At 36.8% G+C, this 16,813-nt stretch overlaps 8 protein-coding genes across 8 annotated transcripts; 5 read left to right on the top strand and 3 right to left on the bottom strand. All coding sequences in view use genetic code 12, as the record gives it.

Moving 5' to 3' along the window:
* Positions 1-537: 537 nt before the first annotated feature.
* DASC09_063400 (uncharacterized protein) lies at positions 538-1,791 on the bottom strand (the record flags this gene model as incomplete). Its single annotated transcript, XM_064999924.1, has 1 exon — positions 538-1,791. The coding sequence occupies one exon, from the start codon at positions 1,789-1,791 to the stop codon at positions 538-540; it is 1,254 nt and encodes a 417-aa protein (XP_064855996.1).
* Positions 1,792-2,688: 897 nt separating this feature from the next.
* On the bottom strand, positions 2,689-3,837 carry DASC09_063390 (uncharacterized protein; the record flags this gene model as incomplete). Its single annotated transcript, XM_064999923.1, has 1 exon — positions 2,689-3,837. One exon carries the CDS (start codon positions 3,835-3,837, stop codon positions 2,689-2,691), a length of 1,149 nt encoding a protein of 382 aa, XP_064855995.1.
* Positions 3,838-5,272: 1,435 nt separating this feature from the next.
* Positions 5,273-6,304, top strand: RBK1 (putative ribokinase; the record flags this gene model as incomplete). The annotated part of the gene is made up of 1 exon (XM_064999922.1): positions 5,273-6,304. The coding sequence occupies one exon, from the start codon at positions 5,273-5,275 to the stop codon at positions 6,302-6,304; it is 1,032 nt and encodes a 343-aa protein (XP_064855994.1).
* Positions 6,305-6,902: 598 nt separating this feature from the next.
* On the top strand, positions 6,903-9,359 carry CEX1 (COPI-interacting protein CEX1; the record flags this gene model as incomplete). Its single annotated transcript, XM_064999921.1, has 1 exon — positions 6,903-9,359. The coding sequence occupies one exon, from the start codon at positions 6,903-6,905 to the stop codon at positions 9,357-9,359; it is 2,457 nt and encodes an 818-aa protein (XP_064855993.1).
* A 1,634-nt stretch (positions 9,360-10,993) lies between these two features.
* DASC09_063360 (mannose-1-phosphate guanyltransferase) lies at positions 10,994-12,088 on the top strand (the record flags this gene model as incomplete). The annotated part of the gene is made up of 1 exon (XM_064999920.1): positions 10,994-12,088. The coding sequence occupies one exon, from the start codon at positions 10,994-10,996 to the stop codon at positions 12,086-12,088; it is 1,095 nt and encodes a 364-aa protein (XP_064855992.1).
* Positions 12,089-12,832: 744 nt separating this feature from the next.
* On the top strand, positions 12,833-13,516 carry DASC09_063350 (uncharacterized protein; the record flags this gene model as incomplete). Its single annotated transcript, XM_064999919.1, has 1 exon — positions 12,833-13,516. The coding sequence occupies one exon, from the start codon at positions 12,833-12,835 to the stop codon at positions 13,514-13,516; it is 684 nt and encodes a 227-aa protein (XP_064855991.1).
* An 842-nt stretch (positions 13,517-14,358) lies between these two features.
* Positions 14,359-15,134, bottom strand: DASC09_063340 (uncharacterized protein; the record flags this gene model as incomplete). Its single annotated transcript, XM_064999918.1, has 2 exons — positions 14,359-14,706; positions 15,024-15,134. The coding sequence occupies 2 exons, from the start codon at positions 15,132-15,134 to the stop codon at positions 14,359-14,361; spliced, it is 459 nt and encodes a 152-aa protein (XP_064855990.1).
* Positions 15,135-15,410: 276 nt separating this feature from the next.
* Positions 15,411-16,069, top strand: UBC13 (E2 ubiquitin-conjugating protein UBC13; the record flags this gene model as incomplete). Its single annotated transcript, XM_064999917.1, has 2 exons — positions 15,411-15,440; positions 15,644-16,069. 2 exons carry the CDS (start codon positions 15,411-15,413, stop codon positions 16,067-16,069), a joined length of 456 nt encoding a protein of 151 aa, XP_064855989.1.
* Between the last annotated feature and the right edge of the window lie 744 nt (positions 16,070-16,813).

Genomic DNA, 16,813 nt, shown 5'->3' with positions numbered 1-16,813 from the left:
TTCACTGAGAAAATAAAAAAAAAAAAAAGGAAAATCGCATACACTGCATATCGGGTAACCTTCTGAATCGATGGAAAGTACCCGATATGGTAAGACGCGATAGTGGGAACATACTACTATCTTCAATGTTATAATTTATTAGGTGTGGGCTGCTGGCTTAGATAAGAAGAAGTGCTATCCAATGAAATAGCGTAGTGAATTCTTGGTTATTAATATCATGATTGAGAATCAGTTGACGTTATGATAGTTTATGCCGGAAATGCATACCGTACTGTCAATTATTACTGATATTTCTAGTTTTTTGGATAACCTGTACTGTTTATCACTTCCACAATAAGATAGGAAGATGAAGTCCCCAATAATCAATAATTTAGTTAATAAGAAAAAGTTATAATAATCTATAGAATGAAATATCTTGTGGAACTCAAATAGAATTGAAACACGTAATAGAAATAACGGGGTTGCTGAAAGTCATTTGCTAGGAAACCTCTTGTTCAGTATTTATTCATATGAAAATAATTTGAATAATAAACTAGTCTAAATGTTCAATTCATGGGAATATGTTTTGGATTCCATTCCCTTGCTGTCATTGTTTACCTGAATGGATAATTTAAATTCCCCAGTTGCCAATAAATCCCCTACCTTCTTGCCAAAGTTGGTGAGGTTTTGTCGAGTACTTTCACTAAGATTTTCAGTAGTCATTTTTTTCAAAGAATTGAAAATACTTGCAATTGTCTCTTTTGAGTAAAGTAGACTTTCTCTAAGCTCTTTTAAATCTTGAGATTCTGGTTTCAATGCCTTTTTTACTCTTGACCTTTTTGCAAACTGGTTATTTTCTAATCCAGGTTCTACAATATTCATGATCTTTTCATCACCATCCACCATTTGATTTATATCAATATCTTTCAATTTCTGAATTTCAATATTCATTTTTTGCAAATCAAATTTCTCATCTTTCACGGTTCTCTTTTTTCTGGTATTTTCGATTTCAAAAGGAGAAACGTTGATAGTTCCATCTATCTCATCTATGTTTAAGCAATTCCCTTGGGTTTCATTTATGATGCAATAATTGGTACGTGCAAACGAGTCAATGCCGAATCTATCAGTCCATTGACTTGCTATCATGTCAAGGTATGTTCTACTGTCATTATATTCTTTAAACATGTAAGAATTATTTCTTTCCATTTGAGTGTGATTGAAAATTGGTGAGGGAGCCTCAGTCTTGAACGCCATTACAAAATAAGGCATACTGTCTAAGTTCATATTTGCATGCAAACTTTCAGGAGCACTGCTATCTAATTGGGAAATGATTTCAGCCGCATCAACATCAAAATTAGTTTCAATGTAATCGTAAGGAATAACCGCGAAGACCTCTTGAAGCCAAGAATACTTTGCAATACAAAGAGGTGTGAAAGGTTCAGTATCATCAATTTCAGTGACGAAGCCATTATCTATATAAAACACCATTAAGAGCTGGGATCCAGATGGAACCAAGTAACTTGTGGTTTGGGTGCTATTTGGTGGCATTAGGACACTAATTGAATATGAACTTTTAATGAGTCCAGATAGACCAAGCGTGATAAGTTGATCAGGATCTGAAAGATAGTTTTCAGAAAGAATAATAGATCTTGTGGAAGACATAGATTTCCTTTCATTTGTGAAGCTTGCTTCGATATCATTAGTAATTACTTGATTATAGTGGACCTTAATTTTGGAATGAAGCAATTCAAGATTTTCTTCAACGGCGGTAACACACCATATATAACAAACGAGGAACAAAAGGATTACCATTGTATTCAGTTATTTCTCCAAATACGGGATAGAGGAAAATCACTTATACTAAGTTTTGAAGATGAGAATGAGAATGAGAATTTTCTTTTTTTTTTTTTCCCTTTGAAAATATATAATTATTTAGATGGTTTGCCACAAAACCTGCAGGCTTGAAAGAAACATTTCTTGTAAAGAGGCGGCTAATCAAAAGAGACAGACAATTTTAACACCCAGAAACTGTGATGTATTTGAGTTTAGTATTCGCAGAAGAATAATAATAATAAGAATAGAAATATATTTAAATGCGGTATAATATAATTTAGTAATGCGATTAAATCTACAATAAGAGATTAACGTCAAAAGTTTTGCTGCTCCTAGAAGTGCATTGATACGGAACAGCTTATTAACTTTTTTTTTTTTCATAATAACATACCGTTGGCCATAATATGCCATATCAGCGGGGTATAATTAATTCTCTAGTATCTTTTGACTCAGGTGATACTGAAGAAATAATGCTAGTGTCAATTTTTCTTGTACCTCTGAGAGATATACCCAAGAAATGTGCTAAGAAGGTCTGTTCCATATTTCTAAGGTTCTTTAGATATTCACAAACCAAATTTTTCATTTTTTTTTTTTTTCTACTTTTTGAATACCCAATCTACTACTGCGTTGAAATCTTAAAAAAACAATTACAATGTTTTATAATCAAAGAAGCCATACTGTTTTTTGTTTATATTAACTGGGTAATTGGAACTAATTGGGAAAATGGAAATGCAATGTAATGGCGAGGAGTATAAACACATCTGCTAGTATATATGGATATGATTAAGAAAAATAGAATAAAAAGGAAATGAGCTGACAAAACAACAGAGCAAAAGGAAATATTTATGACGAAATGATTAATGAAACATATTAGATTTAAAGCTGGGGTTCAGCCGCTTCTTCAGTAGAAGCTTGTTCCGGATTAGCGTAGAGTACAATTGGTTTGAGACCTTCTAATTGAGAATCACTGTGAACTGGTTCAAGACCAGCCTCTGTGATAATTAATCTTCTCATCACAGGAGGCTCAGGAGATGAAGCGATTTCCATTGGAGCTTGAGGAGTGATCAAGGAGGCAGGAGTCTTGAGAAATTGATGTGGCTCACCGACATTAGTGATTTCGCTTTGAGGGTAAACAGAGCCACTGAAACGGTGATCATCGCCCTTTGGAGGATAAGTTTCATTTCCAGCACTGAATGGAATAACGAACCCTTCATACATCCCATCGTTTGGATCTGGGATGATGTTAAGACGAGCCACATAGACAATAGTAATAAAGATCACAAGTTCCATGAGCCAAAGGAAAGCACTAAGAGACACAAGACCAGTAGTGGCACGTCTCATACGACAGTACATAACTTCATTGGTACATTCGGTTGGCATAAGGATCCCAAGGGCCACACCAAACGCAGCAAACGCGAGGCAAGCACTGACGAGACTGTATAAAACGGCACCATTATTTCCCAAGCGAAGTACACGGAAGGTGAAAAGGGTAGCCACTGCCAAAATAATTGACGATTGAGCAATGAGGAAAGCCCAGATTCTGTGTTGGATTTCATAATCGTCATTTTTAAGTGATTGAGCACACAAGCAGATAGTGGCGATTTGAATGGCCATTTGGAAAAGTTGAAGAAAAGATCCAAGAGTGAACGCATTTTCTGGAATACCAAAGAGGCTGATGAAAAATATCGGGGTTTCGAAAAAAGGGTATTCGAGAACTTTATTGATGAGCATTAGTTTGACATTGTGGAAACGATTATTTTCATGATAAGAAGGTTCTGATGGACGATGGAGCTCCATTGGACTAGGGATTTGTCCCATTTTCTCGTCCACAAATGACGTGACACGGTTGAAAAGGTCGCGAGGTGGTTTATCGATTGGAGGTTGTCCTGATAATTGATAAGACTTCCTTGAGCGGGCAGACAGCTTCAACTTTTCGGCTTGAGGAAGAGGCGTAGAAGCTCCAGTTTTGAGGGCAATATTATCTTCTTGTTGAGGCCCTCTAATGGCTGACCCAGGCATAGACATCTTGAGTATCTTCCTTCACTTTTCTTTTACTTCTTCAGAACGTGTATATCTTTAGTAGCTAATACCAATGAAAAGGTTAACTGAAGGCAGACTAAACAAAATTTTTCTTTTTTTTTTAGCCTTTTTTATATACAAGGAAAAGCTTCGAGTATTTATTGGAGGTTGACAGGATTTGCAGGCTGGCTATTCACGAGATAGTGTGATGCATGATGAGTAGACGGGGGTCGGTGAAATGTGCTGGAACGCACCTGTTGGTCAGGGAGAACCCTGCACTTCGACTAGCAAATAAATCTGGCAAAATCCCGCTTGAAGAGGTATTTGGCTGGTGATCAATTCTGTCTCAGTAGACCGGATAAGTAGATAAATACGTGTGGTGCAGCAGCTAAAACAACAACAACAACAACAAAAAGAATGGGATGAGCAATGGTCAATAAATGAATAGTAATTGTTTTGGTTCTTAATGTTGTTAGATTTAATTTTCTCATTGATGATCGTCCCATTCTAGCAGCATGAGTGGAATATCTATCAAATAGAGTCGCGACTTTGTATTATCGTGTTGGATACACTACAATAAAATACGATTCACACCCTTATTAAATTGACGATGGTTGTGGTTGTTTCACGTATATTTGTTTCATAAATAGAAAAAAAGAAAAAGAAAAACACAAACTCTACAGTGATGCAAATAGTCCACTTCAAAATTACAATATCGAACTTTTTATTATTATGGTTAGCCATTTACACAACACAAGTATTTATAGGAAAGATCACGAAATGAGACATTAGCTACACACATTTCTGAAGACTAACATAATTCAAACTATCCATAAAGCACAATAACAGAACCAGTACTTTGCGTAAGACGTAACTTAGAATTAAACTGAGAAATCACCCAGTAGCAGAACCCTAAGTTCAACCAAGCACTCAAAGTATGATTATAAATGTTATGAGAGCATTGCTGTGACGTGGAGTTCCAAAAAAAAAAAAGGTAGATAATGTTGAGAAGGAGGAGATTAAGTTATTTTTCTAACAATTATCACCAGTGACTTTATTAGTGTTTCACGCATCCTGGATACTTATTTGTCAAGGATGTTTTCATTTGTGCATTCTATTCTATAGTACAACAACAATTCAAGGATCTCTCAGATTATCGAAATATAATACGCTTTATATAATCAGAAATACCACCTTATCAAGACGATATAGTCAAGATATTAGCTAATACCATCCCCATTCCTGATGGCCGATAGAATTACGTCACCTGAATTCTTTCTTTTTTTTTTTTTTTTTTTTTTCCCCAGAACTTTAAAGTCCGTTTTTTGATTGTTCTTCGTTACAATATTAATATCTGGTGGATCTGAACAAAAAGCATTATAAATATAGACATATAAATTACTAGAAAGTACCAATATTATTACATTATTCACAATCACAAATGACCAAAACCATTCTCACAGTTATTGGATCACTTAATTATGATCTTGTCACCTTTACCTCGCGGGTCCCACAGGGTGGGGAAACGATTAAGGCTGATAGTTTCGAAACTCATACTGGCGGGAAAGGGTTCAACGAGGCTCTTGCACTTGGCCGTCTATTACCATCTACTGTCAAGAACAACGACACATATACCGTTAGGATGATTGGTAAAGTTGGCGATGATTCATTTGGCACGGAATTACTTGATTCGTTGAAAAAAGAAGCGGTTGACATTTCTGAGGTGACGGTAGAAAACGGTGTGCGTACTGGGGTAGCCACCATTTTAGTGGAAAGTGATGGGGAAAATCGGATCTTGATTGCCGGTGGTGCTAATGATCTTCTTACCCCATCCAATTCGGATTTCGATAAATATTTCCCAGCCCATGATTCACAGAAACAGCAATTTGTAATGCTTCAAAATGAATTCCCATACTTTGTGCAAACCATTAATTGGATAAAGACAAATCGTCCGAATATTCAAATTGCCTACAATCCTTCTCCAATGAAGAAAGTTCCTGGGGATTACCTCAAGAATGTCGATTTATTGATTGTCAATGAAATTGAATCTCAACAAATATTGGAATCTTTGGACATCCCAAACGATGTTCCAAATAGCTTTACCACTTCAAACGATAAAGTTGAATACTATGAAAATGTGGCTCGCAAACTTTTGCCCAAAATTAATAGTTCAGGGGTCAATCTTGTGATCATAACTTTAGGATCCATGGGAGTTCTTTTTATAACCACAAGAGATGGGACGCCAAAAGTCGAGTTCTTGAAATCCCGAACCGTGGCCAAAGAAAACGTCATTGATACAACGGGGGCAGGAGACACATTCTTTGGCTCAGTAGTCAGTCAGTTGAGTTTAAATAGAGAAGCTTATGGGGACGCCATCAAATTCGCGACAGTTGCAAGTGCTTTGGCTATCCAAAAGAAGGGTGCCGGGGATAGTATACCAAGCTATGAGAATGTCACCCAACATCTTCAATGATCCGAATAGCAAATCAAGTAAATTGCAACTTTGAGAAAAAATAATTGCAACATATTATTAGGTATCAGTCAAAAAAAAGGAGTACAGAAAAGAAAAAAATAGTGGTGGTTACACTACAGGTGATCATATAAATACTCTAGATAATTAAAAATAGACAGTGTATATAATTTTATGGTGAAACCTTGAGATTAAAGGAAGGATCAAGGTCAGTCATTGATTATTCCGCTTTGGTTGTGGCGACTGTATCCTTCCATGACCAATAATAACACGAACAAGATTTTAATAAGTAGTTTCTTGAAACTTGATAAAAATATTTCTTTTTGTAACTATTTTATACACCTAACTCTTTTTGCCTATCAAACGGTGTCCGTTATTAGAGAAACCATTTCTAGAAGGATTTCTTTTTTTGAGAAACGTCTGATGTTACGAGCCCTTGGCCAGACTTACGGAAATTTGTGAAACTGACAATTCACCAAGATCAAAATCATCACTACTGATAGACGGGGAGGTTTCTTTTTTGATTGGAAAAGGAAAGAAATTTACTGGGTGTAAATTTACTGTTTTCAGTATTGATACTTCTAAGGACAGAATCAATACAATGAATTTCCTTACGAAGACTTTGGGGTCCTTCACTTCGGGTTACAATTTACCCTTCACAATAGGTGAACCGATTGAATCACCAAATTCAATTTGGTCTTTATACCAAGGTACCTCAAAAAGCGATCTGACCAATACCTGTACGGTTTTTGAATTTGATCTTCGTGACCCTTCCAAGAAGTACTATGTGGCGCTTGCCAGAAATGCTATCAAGAAACTAAAAGGAACAAGAATACCAGGAGTGTTAAAGGTCTACGATACTCTGGAAACTGATTCCATGCTTCATATTTTTTGTGAACCGGTGGTACCATTACCAGTATACTTAGACCAAAACGACCAACTCAGTGACGATGCGGTGATGTTGGGGGTGTATGTGATTGCCCAAACTTTGAAATATTTGAACGTTGAAGGAAGCGCCATCCACGGAGGATTGGACATATCAAATGTTTACGTGACCGAGTCAGGAGAATGGAGACTTGGAGGATTTGAATTGATGACCAGTACAAAATCTGATCCTGATCAACCTTTATACCGACTTAGTGCTGCGTCGCCAATTTTCCAAAACATTGTGCCCCCAGAAGTTTCCACGAAAGGAGTGGATAGCGTTAAGAGCCATCCTTACAAACTTGACTCATATAAACTTGGTGGATTGATATGGTGTTTGTTCAATAAGGTATCGGATACTAGGTCGATTAATTCAAGCAGCGATTTTTTGAAAGTCAGCAAGCTTCCGAAATTTTTACAACCAGCATACAAGAAATTGATGCAGAATTCCCCAACTGCGAGAATTTCCACGGAACAGTTTTTAGTCCAAGGTGAAAAATCGCAAATTTTTAATTCCGGTTTGATTAGATGTTATAGAGATTTGGCAGAGTTGAGTTTGAAGCTGAACTATGAAAAGCTTGAATTTATGAAATCTTTGGAACAGTTGAAACCTGTTGCCCCACCAGGGTTCTTGGAATACAAAATCATTCCAGAATTAGCTAACTTATTTTCGATATCTTTGTCTAACCAACAACCACAAGATATGAATCATTCTGCCACTTGTCTTTATTACATTCTTTCATTTAGTGAGAAACTTAAAGACACAGTTTTCTCGAAAATCGTGGCTCCAATAATTATCCAAGCATTTAGCCTACCTGATAGAACTATCCGTGTTACGCTTCTTACATCTCTTCCACAATTTGCCCCTCGACTCTCAAAATCAGAAATTAGTGATAAGATCTTTGGACCTTTACTCACCGGATTTTCAGATACCAATATTACCATTCGTGAGGAAACTCTTAAAGCAGTGCTACCGATTGCTTCAAAACTTACTGATCGTCAATTGAGTAATGAGTTGTTGAGATATTTGGCGAAATTGCAAAATGATGAATCTGAGATCATTAGAACCAATGTGGTGGTGTGTCTATGTAAATTGGCCCAGCATTTGAATTCTCTGGCGCGTGCTGGGGTATTAATAACTGCTTACAACAAGGCAATAAAGGATAAATTTCCACCGGCAAGAAAAGCAGCGATTATGTCGTTTGGGCAAAACATTGAAATTTTCACTCCGGAAATCTGTTGTTCTAGAGTATTGTCGTCGATTGCTCCATGTCTATTGGATAGTAGTGGAACGGTTCGAAAATTGGCAAGAGAAGTGTTTGAAAATTATATGGAGAAAATCAATGAAGAAGCTGATAGATTACCAAGTAAAGATGATGTGGATGAGTTTGGCCACCCGATGAATGAAGAAGGGTTCATGATATCTTCCAGTGGCTCATCAAGGCCAAATGGCGGAAGTTCTAACTTTGGTTCTAGCTCTACCGATTCTTTTGGCACGGAAACAGCTGCTGCTGCTGCTGCTGAAGCTGCTGGCCCGGGAATTACTGGTAGTTTGTCAGGTTTCGGATATAATTTAGCGATGGGAGCGATTTCCAAAATGAGTGGTGTCGGAGGGCAATTGGAAACTGACATGACTTTGACACCAACTGATTCAAGGGCATCAACTCCACAACCAACCAATAATTTCGGGATGAGCAATGAAAATAACTCTAGTTCATCATTTGTTAATAGCTATTCATCGAAACCTGCTACAAGAAAGTTGTCAACTGTTGCTAAAACATCGAGTGGATGGGGTACTCATGAAGATTTTGACTTGGATGAAGAAAATGGCGATGGAGCAGATGATGGATGGGGATTTGGAATGGAGAATGATTCTAATGAGGTTGAAGTGGCGAATGATAGGTTGGCGAATCTTAGTATGAAGAAACTGACTAGTTCCAATTCAAAAGCATCCAGTATTGGGACAAAAACTACTACCTCATCAAGAAAAATTTCCAGCAACTCTATTCAAAGGAAACCTACTACTGGTGCGAAAAAGAGTGGTTTAAAGTTAGGTAATGGTGTTGGTGGGGGTAATAAATTGAACTTGAGGGTTGATATGGATGAAGATGATGGATGGGGTAATGGTTGGTGATGACTTTATAATATAGCTCTTTTTTTTTTCTTTTTCTTTTCCTTTTCCTTTTTTTTTTTTCTTTTTCTTTTCCTTTTCCTTTTTTTTTATTTGATTGCATTAATGAAATTAGTCTATGATGAGCAGTGCTAGTTAGAAAGAGTTGTTTTGTGTTGTTATTTCTCATGAAATTGTATCTGAATTTTAGTTTTACTGTTTTTAAGTTTAATTGTATCTGGTGGTATTACAGGTTTTATTAGTCTGAATATGTTTTGCTACATTCCCAGCCGCTTATTTTCTTTCAGCTTCTTATCTTTTTTTTTTTTTTTTTTTAAACATGGCTGTCCAATTTTTGTAAATTTTTGTAAATTTAATTCATTTTTGGAGTCCTACAAGATGAAGATGAAGAGGTTGTGAATATACCTAGTCAAAATATTAGCGATAACAGGCTAAAAAAATACCTCTAATTTTTTTTTTTTCATCTGAATAAATAGTATTATGTAGTATATATACATATACTCAAATATTTGGGAAATAAACCATTCATTAATCATTCAACCAGATGTCATCAATATCAACAGAGAAGCTTGTCAATCTGTAGATTTATTGGCCTTTCCTGGCCTGGCCTGGCCACCCATTATTTTGGGTGGGTGAGTTGGCAGGAACAGTTTATGGGAATTGGCTTTCCTAAAACGGAAGGGGAACATTGTGCAAGGCACCCGGAGAAAGTTTAATTGGCAGATTTGGGCTAATTTACGGACGTTGAAAGCGAATAAATTGCTACATGGACAAGGAAGCTCCCAAAAAACTTCAAGACAGAAAAAAAAAAACAACAAAAAACGATAACGGTAAAAGTGGATACTAATAGTGATAATGATAATAATAATAATAATAAGTTAACTAATGTTACACAGTAGAGAGTCAGTCCTTCAGCAGGTAATTTATAAGAATATCAGTTATTTGGGTGTGGTCAGATATCGTAGCTATTGCTGCTATTTTTGGCAGGGTTTCCCGTAATTGCATTGTCACTGCTATAAATATCACAGGGGCAAGATTGTTTATTTATTATTTATTGTTTGTTGTTCGATCGCTGGAATTTTTCAACATCTGAGAATTATGACCTCACATGTTTTTTTTTTTTTTGGTTTTCTTCTTCTCTCTGGGTCGCTCGCTCGCTCGCTCGTTCCCATATATCCATCCAGCCACATGGACATTGAATTTTTATGTGCTAGCATGATCATTCTAGATATATTATATATATTATATATATATCACACAACAGTAATATTAATAATATGTTGTGGCCTGCACAATAGAGATGGTGGCCGGTAACCCTGTCGGTGTCCACACCACGTGCCCAGCACACCCCCTGATAAAGCCACGACATCGCCGATGGATGGGTGATGGATGGAAAAAGCGTGTTCGCTGGAAAAAAAAAATGCCCGCTTCCAAATTATATATAAATATTGGTTTTTTTTTTTATTTTCCAGTATTTCTTTCCATACTCTCTTTTTACTTCTTTGACCGTGTGTACACCTACGCTCTTTCACCCTGCTCACTGCTCGTATTATACTATATCTCTCCCATAGTATATACCTTCCCCACAACAACAACAACAACTCTAACAACAATAATAATATAATAATACCCACAAAATGAAAGGTTTGATTCTTGTCGGTGGTTACGGTACTCGTCTTAGACCTCTTACCCTTACTGTCCCAAAGCCTTTGGTCGAATTCGGTAACCGTCCAATGATCCTCCATCAAATCGAGGCTCTTGCTAACGCTGGTGTCACCGATATCGTCCTCGCCGTTAACTACAGACCAGAAGTCATGGTCTCCACCCTTCAAAAATACGAAAAAGAATACGGTGTCAAGATCACCTTCTCTGTCGAAACCGAACCTTTGGGTACTGCTGGTCCATTGAAGTTGGCCCAAGAAATTTTGTGCAAGGACAAGTCTCCTTTCTTTGTCTTGAACTCCGACGTCATTTGTGACTACCCATTCCACGACCTCATCAAGTTCCACGAATCCCACGGTGGTATGGGTACCATCGTTGCTACCAAGGTTGATGAACCTTCCAAATACGGTGTTATCGTTCATGACAGAAACACTCCAAACTTGATTGACCGTTTCGTTGAAAAGCCAGTCGAGTTTGTCGGTAACAGAATTAATGCTGGTCTTTACATTATGAACCCAGAAGTGATCGACATGATTGATTTGAAGCCAACCTCTATTGAAAAGGAAATCTTCCCACAATTGGTTGAAAAATCCCAATTATACTCCTTTGACCTCGAAGGTTTCTGGATGGACGTTGGTCAACCAAAGGATTTCCTTTCCGGTACCTGCTTGTACCTTACCTCTTTGACCAAGAAGGGCTCCAAGTTGTTGACTTCCCCAGAAGAAGAATTCGTTCAAGGTGGTAACGTCATGATCGACCCAACCGCCAAGATTGGTAAGGGTTGTAAGATTGGTCCAAACGTCACCATCGGTCCAAACGTCGTCGTTGGTGATGGTGTCAGAATCCAACGTTCTGTCATCCTTGCTAACTCTATTGTCAAGGACCACGCCTGGGTCAAGAGCACCATTGTCGGCTGGAACTCCGAAGTTGGTAAGTGGGCTCGTCTTGAAGGTTGCACTGTTTTGGGTGATGACGTCAAGGTCAAGGACGAAATCTACGTCAACGGTGGTAAGGTCTTGCCTCACAAAACTATTTCTGCTAATGTTGAACATGAAGCTATTATTATGTGAGGTACTGGTACTGGGTCTTTTAATATCTATTGTCAACAGATTAGCCAATACCCTTTTCTGTGTCTAATCTATTCTTTTTTCCTCTTACTGTTAATTCTATAATAACATTATTATTGGTTTGATATCATGCCTTTAGTTTCATTTTTTTAGTTCTTATTATACATTTCTTAATACCTTGAGTTATTTTCTCATATCTTTTCACTGTAGGATAGTGCCGGATTGTGACGCATATCCACATTATTCTATGAGAATCCATTATTCTACCACTTATTATCATGATTGATAGTCAAAAAGTGCCAACGCATCGCTATCTGTCTGTCTGTGGTTGAAATTATCATGAGGACACGCGCCGCCTAACCAACCCCAAAGCTACTACACGATCACGTGCAGGCGTGCGAATGAGGAAGGGAAAAAAAAATATCGGTTTTGGCACAAGGAAATCAATTGGCGAACCCAATCATCAACGTTGTTCCTTATTTTTTTTTTGGATAAATACATCGCCCAGACGCCTGCCATATTGAATATACCTATATATATATATATACCTATATATATAAATTCCACCAATTGTTGCCTGGCTTGTATTTTCGATCTCACCGTCCTTGCTAGAGTTACACTAAGAAAAGAAATCCGCTTGAAAAATAGAAAGCTTGATTGATTATTTTTCTATTCAAATCATAACAAAAAACACTATAACAGAAATAGAAAACTCATTCAAAAAAAAAAAGATAAATACTTCCAATCATGTCTAACTCAAAAACTCAAACCCAAACCAGATCTCTCAAGAAGCCTTACCACCAAAACCAAAACTCGAGATCAAGACCAACCACTACATCCCCAGAACCTGGTACCACTAAAAAGACAACAGCTCCTTCACCATCAAACACTAAAGAAAAAACAACAACTAGTGCGGGCTCTTCCAACCCTGTACATACCCCAGTTTCTAAACCATCAGCTGCTCGTGGCGGATGGGCGGCAGTTGTTAGAGGTGGCCCAGCTTCTCTGAATCCATGGTCATCTGGTGCCTCAAAAAAACAAACATCCTCATCATTATCATCATCATCATCGACAACGGCAACAATTGCAACAGCTACAAATCCTTTACCTCCTACCTCTGCTTCTTCTTCATCTCCAAAAATCCCTGCAAACAAACCTAGTGCACCTCCTTCCCAAGGGAAGCCTATCGCCGCTGATGAGGCACACCTTAACAATTTCAATTCGGAAGAAGTATCCAAGTACTTGCAATCTCAATTTTCGAAATATGCTACCCTTGCAAAAGATCGTAAAAACAGCGAAGTGGTAAGGGTTTACAAGGCACAGGAATCAGGATGGGGAAGGATTGGTGGCGGTGGTAAGAAAGGCAGCAAGAGTACTGAGGAAAGTAGCATGATTGTTGGTGTTTTGAATGAAATTGCAAAGGGTTTGTGAACGTTGTGGATCAGGAAGATGATAGTAGGGAAGATCAAAATAGATCACTGAAAAAACAAAAAAAAACAAAACAAAAAAAAACTGCTATTTAATGATATGTGAGCGATTAGCGATCACCAAAATGCGAATATGACACTTGTTTTGAGCAATGTAATATATAGGAATACAGTAGATGGACTATTCTCGTATATTAGTATTGAATTTAAGTGAAACATGGATGCCGAGATACGAATCATGAGTGATATTATGTTATCAGTACTCAAGTTGTCAATGTATATTTTTCTTTTGATGGTATCATTTATTTATTCATAGCTAGTCATTGTCATAAATGATAACATTGGGTATCAGAAAAGAACAATGAAAATTGAGAGCAAAAATCTTCTGAAAGAAACAGATCATAAGGAAAGGATGGAGCTAATCTTTTACTATATACTGTGAGCACACTAAGTTGGATAGTTCGGGAGAGTAGTAGTCAATGCCAGGCTTTTTTTTTTCATCACTAATTCAATTTTCAGTTATTATCTTCAAATTTTTAATATTCTTTTCATTTATAGAATTATCCTCATTGTCAATATTTTTATTATGTCTATACCTACAAAGTTGGTCTTATCTATTAATTCTTGATTCGTATTTTGTAAAGTAAATTACAATATGTTCGTTGACCAGTTACTCTCATTTCAAATTACTCAATTATCAATTACACATCTTTCTTTGTTTCAAAAACCTCTGATACAACATCGCTCCAAAAGCATATCTCGTTATTGTACATTATCACTAAAACATTTTATTTACAAAGTAGGATAAAAAAAAACAACATTATGTTTCCTTCTAAAAAACCCCATTTACCAAAATTGCCACCATTTCTTCCCAGCATTTTGTTCCATTTCCTGGGAAATTTTCAAATTGATTTGTTCAACGATTTTCTCATCTTCCTGTTCCAGTTTCTCTTTATTTTCAATATATTTTGCAGCCTCTTCTCTTTTTCGCTGTAAATCGGCTAATTCTTTCTGCTTAGCCTCTTCTTCGAGTCGTAATTTAGCCAAATATTTCTGTTCTTCTAACCTTCTACGTTCTTTGACTTCTGGTTTAAGTTCAAGAGGAGCGGTTGGCTTTAGAGTGATGCGGAATGGCAAGGCTTTTGGGGTACCATCTTCATTTAGTTCAACTTCTAAAGGAGGAAGTCTCTTAACCTGATTATATTGTTAGTACAAGAATAATCTGTCAATTAATTATAAAATGCCTTTGATTTCACAAAAAAAAAAAAAAAAAAAAAAAAAACAAAGATCACAATTCATTGAAATTAGAAGTTAGCTGCCAAAAAACCAGATCAACATAACGAGAAGGAGGAGGAGGAGGAGAAGAAGAAGGAGGAGAAGAGAAAAAGAGATCTCATTTGGAGAAACTTCACATAAATATCAATTTATTAGAAATTTTTCAATCTATCCAAATAGATATTATCCAAATTACGAGTCATGAGGCAAAACATTGGTAGTAAGTCAATACATACAAGTTGGTAATCGGAAAGACAGTATACACCCAAAGATGTACCACCAATCAACCCGATTAAGGCAGCGAAAAATCTTCCTTTAGTAGTAGGTCCTGGAGGTTTTGGAGGCATTTTATTATCCAAGTGGTTATTGATATGATAGGAATATAGTATGGTATTAGTACGATCACCGTAGGACTCTCCTCCATCCACAACGTGCAATAAAAATCTGCAAGAGGAAAAAAACAAAAAAACAAAAAAAAAACAAAAAAGCACGTGTAAGATCATGCTTCACGATCTTGGACCTTCAACTTAGACAGGAAAAAAAAAAAGTGATAAGAGACCCGCACAGCACCCTGGCTGTTGTTTCTCACACTAAATTTTGATTTACAACTTACTAAGGTTACCATGGCCGCTTTATCAAAGAGAATTATAAGAGTGAGTTAATATTAGACCCTTTTGTTTTGTCTGTCTCTTTTTATTTTTTTTTTTTTAGGATTTTTTCTTTTCTATCTTTTTATATCGATGGTATGGGATGGATTATGATTACGTTATACCCGAAGAGCCACATATTTAGAGGCTGATGATTCTCATTATAGCTTGATACTATCAAAAACTGTGTTGACTAACAGATAATCTAGGAAACTGAACGTTTGGTTTCAGACCCTGTTCCTGGCATCACCGCGATGCCCCACGAAGATAATCTTCGTTATTTCGATGTCACCATCGAAGGAGCAGATCAATCTCCATACGAAGGGGGCTTATTTAAACTTGAGTTATTCTTGCCAGAAGACTATCCTATGGTTGCTCCAAAAGTGCGATTCTTGACCAAGATTTATCACCCAAATATCGATCGTTTGGGCCGTATTTGCCTCGATACTTTGAAGAAGAATTGGACTCCTGCTATACAGATTAGAACATTGTTATTGAGTATTCAATCTTTGTTGACTTCTCCTAACCCGGACGATCCTTTGGCAAATGATGTTGCAGAGTGCTGGAAGAAAGATGAGGCTGGAGCAATACAGACCGCCAAGGAATGGACCGCTAAATATGCAAAGAAAGAATAAGAGTTATTAGAGAGAAGTATCAAGAATGGCAAACAAAGATTGTGAGTGAGATTTTACAGATGTGACTTTTTTTTAATTCGCTCTTTTTTGGAAAGATAGTTGTTAAACAATATAATGTTGCAAATGGAAGAGATTTTGATGTTTGGTTTCATGCATTTCTTTTTTCTTTTTTTTTTTTGGATTTTGCTTTTGGAGACTCTCATTTAAACTTGGTTAGTTCAAAATATCGATCGATTCTTTGGCTATTAAAAGTTGGTATTGTACCACTATTTGGTTGGTTGTTATTAATGTATTACCATTCTTTTTTTTTTTTTTTTCATTATTATTATTGTTGTTGCTCAATCTTCTTCTACGCTGAGCTTTCATTAACGATTGCCCATCATATTCTAAATGCTCCACTATTACATGAGTATTACATGACTATCTCAGTTACTCGGATTTAGGGAGTCAATGTTTTATCTTTCTCTTAATCCTACTTTTCTAATGTTTTATGAATTCATGAGCTCTTTTTATCAGCCAGAAGAATTGCCAGAGTCTTGTTATTCAGATGATTCACATCGATTAGTAATCGACTTGCAGAGATTACACTGTGTAAATTGAAAACCCATGTTTTAGATATCTATCTCCTCAAGTAATGCATGGCTCCATCATCACAGTATCACACGACCGTGCACAATGTGATGAACGTTCCGTACCGGAACATGGTTTTTTGGTCACTGATTGGTCCGGGATCGACCCCTCGGC

Source organism: Saccharomycopsis crataegensis (genome assembly GCF_037102585.1).
Source record: "Saccharomycopsis crataegensis DNA, jcf7180000000098, whole genome shotgun sequence".
NCBI classification, from domain to species: Eukaryota; Fungi; Ascomycota; class Saccharomycetes; order Ascoideales; family Saccharomycopsidaceae; genus Saccharomycopsis; species Saccharomycopsis crataegensis.
The sequence above is the reverse complement of the archived record's forward strand: the minus strand, read 5'-3'. Positions and strand labels throughout refer to the sequence as shown.